The 5,844-nt window shown below is 39.9% G+C and overlaps 1 protein-coding gene across 1 annotated transcript in view; it reads left to right on the top strand.

Annotated features, from left to right (window-relative positions):
* The window catches only part of grik4 (glutamate receptor, ionotropic, kainate 4), a 131,840-nt gene that overhangs the window by 88,111 nt on the left and 37,885 nt on the right, over positions 1 to 5,844 (top strand). The window contains exon 9 of the mRNA XM_035680052.1: positions 182 to 286. Coding sequence (XP_035535945.1) covers positions 182 to 286 — 105 coding nt within the window. The remainder of the gene's footprint in view (positions 1 to 181; positions 287 to 5,844) is intronic.

Below are 5,844 nucleotides of genomic sequence, written 5' to 3'. Positions count from 1 at the left end.
AAGATATTATAGCCTTGTCTTCATATTATTATCCTAAATTTGACATATTTGAAAAGGCTGATACTGAGCCAGTAGAGCTAATGTAACCTTCAGTCACATAATAGGTGCTGCAGAGAAAGAAGCGGCGCAGTACTTCTTGAAGACCTCCCTTTTAACATGTTGCTGTCTCTGTGTTGGATAGGTAGAATTGGAAGGTCTAACAGGCCACATTGAATTCAACAGCAAAGGCCAGCGATCTAACTACGCCCTGAGGATCATGCAGAACAGCAAGGATGGCCTAAGGCAGGTAAAGTGACTCCCAGTCTTGAACTACAAATGGTATTATCTGTCTTCAAAAAAATCTCATGCTATATGGATAACATTAGCACAGCCTTGCTATAGCATGTAGTTCATGTGATTTATTCAAAAGAATTTATATATGAATATTGTGGTATTTTTTCACTGACTTACACCTCCATTTTCACTGGCCTTAATGCACCTGTTATCGCTGTAAACAAAGTTCTTCAGCACAGCCCTGATCCCTGTAGGGAACTACTTCTGGCAAATGTTACAGTTGTCTTTATGGCAGTGATGTAACTCAAGATGGATCGTACAGCAGGGAGCCGTGAAAACACTTGCTCAACTGACATCTTTTGCTGCAAACAATCGCCATTATCCTGCTAGCAGAAGTGTGAAGGTGCCAGAGGACAAAATTAAATATTAGGGCTGCCTCTTTGAAGGTGCAAAGAAGCATATTTTTACAGAAAATTAATTTAGGTTAAAACAAAAGTCAGTAACACTGGCTCTGCTGCTGCTGCTATTATTGGTTTTACAGATACGTAGGATCTGTAAAAATTTAAATTAGATGCATATTTGAGGTTGTGATTCTTTATGGAATAGAAGAACAATTAGTAATATTTTACTTTCTTGTCTAACAAAATAACTATAATTTATCAGCAGAGATTTGTGGGTTGTGTTGATCAATACCAGTCACTCCAGTATTTCCTCAGAGGATGCTTGGTTTTCAAGTTTCCAACACAAGCAGCCTTTTCGTGCTCTTTCATTTAGTGAAAATACTCGACATGCATCACCAGGCATTTCAGTCTATGCCCTGAACCAGAACTACCCTGTACAATCTCTGAAACTGGTCTCCAATGACATCTCTTTGCCTCAGTTTCACACCAGGGAACACTGTTTCAAATACTTTACAATTTCTTCTAGATTGAACACATTTACCAGAATTACAAAGAAAGTAGTCTGTAATGAAATGTAAGTGACAAGAGGCTTTGAGCAGCTTCGAGTACTGTCTGTTAATGAATGAATGGTAGCAACCGGTGCTCTTGTGCAATATACTGTATCCATTGCTCAGGGGTTGGTGCTATTATTTCAGGGTTTGTAGTGCTTCATGTCAATGATCCACAAATCAGAAAGCATTCGACATCAGATCTCTAATACCTGACTTCAGACACTGTCTGAAAAATGTTTTGTTTGATAATGATATACCCATCATCACAAAAATCTTCCCACATGTTCTCTCATTGTAACAATTTAAATGTTGAAATAGAGAACTGAGAACCCTCTGATGAAGAAGAGACAAGGTAGAGATTGCCCAATACTCTCCCATCCATCAACAGCCTCTCCGAATGCTCGAGTGGAGCTGAGCCATCAGCAGCAGTAAAACTCTGTGGTTGAAATTCCAGGTAGAAAATATAGGTTGTTTGTGAGTAATGGGATCAAAGGTAAACATCAGCACAAAAGTAGCAGAAGCCTTAGCTGAGTGACAGAGTTGTGGATCAAGATGAAAAATCTGGCTGTGGTCGTGTTTGCTTTTATGGTAAAAAAAAAAAAAAGTCTGGTAACCCTAGGTTTCAGAAAAATCATCAAGATAGCCTCTTTCCTGTGAGTCAAAAAACAGCTAAAGTTGTCACTTTTTACACTGATGTGATCTGACAGATAGCACAATGTGTGATAACTGTGTGATGTGGAATAAACCGTGGATAAATAAGAATATATTGCGGAACCAAAATAACATTTAAAAGGAGGAAATGTATATGGATGAGTTATATAAGTAAATATGTTTTTTCAATTTCTTCTGCCATTTAAAGAAGCAGAAGAAGTTTTTTCATGCCAACAAAGTATCCTGTCACAGTGCACAGCCGTTCTTGATATTGTCTGTGACATTAGAAAACCCTACATGTACGTAACAATGACAGTACTGCCTCACAACATGTTTTTCAAAAGAAAATAGGTAATATCTGCTAAAAGACAACTGTTGATAATCATAAGCGACCAAGCATAAATCAAGCTTCAGTGTGTCCTCGAGCCTTAAACAAGAAACATCCACAATCACCAGAAGCATGAAGTGCTTTGGACACCAGTACTGTGTCAGTGCGCACGTAAGCATTTTATTTCAAATACAGACCATTACTGTATTGTATGTATGTTATGATCTACTTCATACATGTTTGATTTTGTAATTGGTAACCTGTAAAGTTCACCCAGGTTTACCTTTAGCTAGCTTCTTGAGTGACATTAATGTTTCATACTGACATCAGTGGACATCAGTGTATTTCTATCATCAGTGTATTTGTCTCATGCATTTTGATATCTGCTTTGTTTACTCCAGTTATGGATGCCAAAGTGAACACATTAGGCCAGCTCTCTGCACCTGGGGTTTTGTGGCCAGTAGATGCTTGTCTATAAACACACATAGACACACAATCAAGCAAACATCTGCTCGTTTACTAAACTGAGTATGGTAGTAGTTTTCCTCTTTTTCTCAGTCCCTCTCATTGTCTCTGCCTCTGTCGCTCCCATTCAGTCAATACAATGAAAGGATTACACCTGACTACTTGTTATGTGTGTCCCATTATGAGTGAATAGTACAGACTATTCTGAATGCCATCATTTTTACATACGGTGGCTGATGTTGTGTGCTACTTTCATACAGCTTGTTGTTAAAACCCTATTTTCTATAAATGCAAGAACTTGATATTACACATATGATCTTAAGGCTTGATGTTTGATGTAAAGCGATAACTGTAATCCTTTAAGCTTATGCTTTTTCATGGTGCTGTAACAAACTATGTATAGTATTTCCCCTGGAAATACCTGTCTTTCACCCTGACAGCTATAGCATGCTTTTCCCTGCTGCCCTGACTATTATGTTTTCCTGTCAATGCTGCATTATATATGATGGTTATTAACTTATCTCTAATCCAACAAACCGTCACCACTTTGCTGTAGCAGATAGCTGTATTTGTGCTTTCTTATCTGCAGCTTTTTTTATGTAGCTGTTGTTATACTATTATGACAGTTTGACAGGAAAGAAAGGAATAACTGAGTGAGTTTCACAACGCTGTTTTAAAACATTTGACCCTTTCGGTTGCAATGATCTCCATGAAAGAGGGGATTGAGTTCCTGCCTGAATGTGAGAAAAATCTTACCTAAGCAACCCGTAGAAGAGTCAGACAGCAGCCCATCTGCCTTTATTAACCTTGTCTGTGTCTCCCCATGTCCCCTTTTTATACTGGCACTGGGCCAGCCAGGCAGAAGTATAATGCTATCAGGCTTAATGTGATGATTTCAACCAGAAGTATTATAAAGCAGCCCTGCCAGTTATGTTAATGGGGAGAGGCAAGGTGTTAGACGGGGGATGGGATGGGGGTGTTGTTTGTTTTGTTGACTTAACACCTCCCACATGCTGTTGGGTTGGGGCTGCTTCAGCCAGGCAGACACTGGAGGTGCCAGGGCCTTGGCAGTGATAAAGAAGGTGGCTCACTGCCCACACACACACACAAACACACACACACACACCTACACACAGAGTATTTGCAAATCAACACATGACAAGATAGATATTTCAGGTCTTTTGTTTAATTAAAATACAGTAGTAGTGATCCACATTGGGTCTAGCCAGTAAATGCACATTAAAATAAGATGGCTCTTGATTCAAAATGCAGTCTGAAAAGAGAGAAGAAGATCTTCCATCAACTTCCATCCAACAATTTCTGGAGATAGAGGGCAGTGAGGCATGTCTTACACAGCAGCCAACCTCCATTTCTCTACCTTACTTCCTCTCTCTTTCCTCAGTCAGTGGTACCCACCACCCCGAGCCCTGTGGCTGCGCTATAGATCGCCTCATATGTGTGACCATCAGCTCCTCGGGGGGTTCAACACCCTACAGCCAATCACTGTCCCAAATTGAATTTCTCTGGCAGGCATTTTCACACATTAGAGCAGTTTCCTGCTGCTCTGTCTGCTCCGCCTTTCTCTGTTTTATCTTGTAGAAAGCTAGTCTATCTACCTAATATCTGTCTATCTATCTGTTTTCTCATCTGTCTATTTAGTCACCGTTACAGGTTATTTTCTGCATCACTTTATAGCCTAATGAATAATGAGCACCAGTCATTGGATCAGCTCTGAGCTCTGCTTGTGCTTGTGCTTGAACACTAAGGATCTGGAGGAAGTCATGCTTTATTTTTACAACAGACCTCCACATCTGTGATAGTGAATAACAGTGAGTCTGTGTGTTTTAGAACAAAAGTGTACTAGTGTGGATGCAGCCTCAGTGTCAAATTTGAACACAGAAGGTGTTAACCAGGTCAAGCCTCAAATACTGATTTTAATTTCGCCATCGTGGCTGCTTAGATGTATTATTAATGCTTTTCATTTCAAACTTCAAACCAGAAAACTAGATAATGTTCTTTTTATTTCTTTTGTTTGAATTATTCATTATTGGATTCTTGAAGTGCATTTTGCAAGTGTGGTCTGATACAAAATTAATCACAATGAGAGATATCTTATCATCTGAAAATGGCCCATCAAGAGCACCGTAACTATATAAGCAAAACTCCAGTAATCACTTAAGCTTGAAAACAATAATTTTAGATGACAGTTCAATTAGCCTAGCTTATTTCCAGAATATGATGTGGCTGCATTACGCAGTACTCTTTATTTTTTGAGTTTTGGCAGGGAAAGTAAATTTCCCAGCTGCTCCTGCGTTGGCAGCCAGGTAGGCCAATAATGATGGTGTAAGAAGTTGGCATGGCATTGTCCGTGCTCCGGCCGAAGCACCGCTGGCGTCTGCTACCAACAACAATCCACACAGGAGGCAAGAAAGGCAGGTGGAGAGAGAGAGAGAAAAGAGAGATGAGGAAAGAGGACAAAGGGATGACAGGCAGAAACTAAATGAGACAGAAAGGGCATGCAAGAGAAAAATAGGACAGAAAGAAAAGAGGCAAAGACGAAGCTATAAAACTCGAAACAGTCAAACGATATTTCTGCATGTCAGATAACAGGGATTTTTTTTTTTCTTACTGCACATGCACTGCTTTAGCTGTCACCGCACCTAATAATGATGGCAACAACATTGACCTTCAGTCCTATTTCTAGTAGGAGTGACTAATCTTATTATATTAAAGGAATAGGCTGTAATCCTCTATATCCTTTTGCTACGTCTATTCACAAACCAGTGTAATGAGCTAGATAAAGAAGCCTAATATGAAGAACTATCTTGGCTTGTGTGTATGCGAGTGTGAATGTGTTTCTCAGTGTATATATTCTCCAGATGGTCTGAACATCAGGGGTACGCTATAAAACAGTATCATTCTGGATATATACAAATGGCTAATATAACTCAACCTGTTCCTGTGAATGCACAGACTGCTTTCTCCTCTCCAGGAACATCAAAAGACGGAGGCAGTTTCCTAACTCACACCCTTGTTGCTAGAATGGATTACAGCATTTTCAGTTCTGCAGGATCAGACGTATGAGAGCTGTTGTCACTTTTTTGTGATCCTGGGCTGTGGCAGCTGTTGGACAGCTGACTGATCCATGGACATCGGTATGAGGGGCCGTCAGGGA

Source organism: Morone saxatilis, unplaced genomic scaffold (assembly GCF_004916995.1).
Source record: "Morone saxatilis isolate NCDOM2014 unplaced genomic scaffold, NCSU_SB_2.0 Contig8, whole genome shotgun sequence".
Lineage (NCBI taxonomy): Eukaryota > Metazoa > Chordata > Actinopteri > Moronidae > Morone > Morone saxatilis.
Note: the sequence above shows the minus strand (reverse complement) of the source record. Positions and strands in the feature narration are given on the sequence as shown.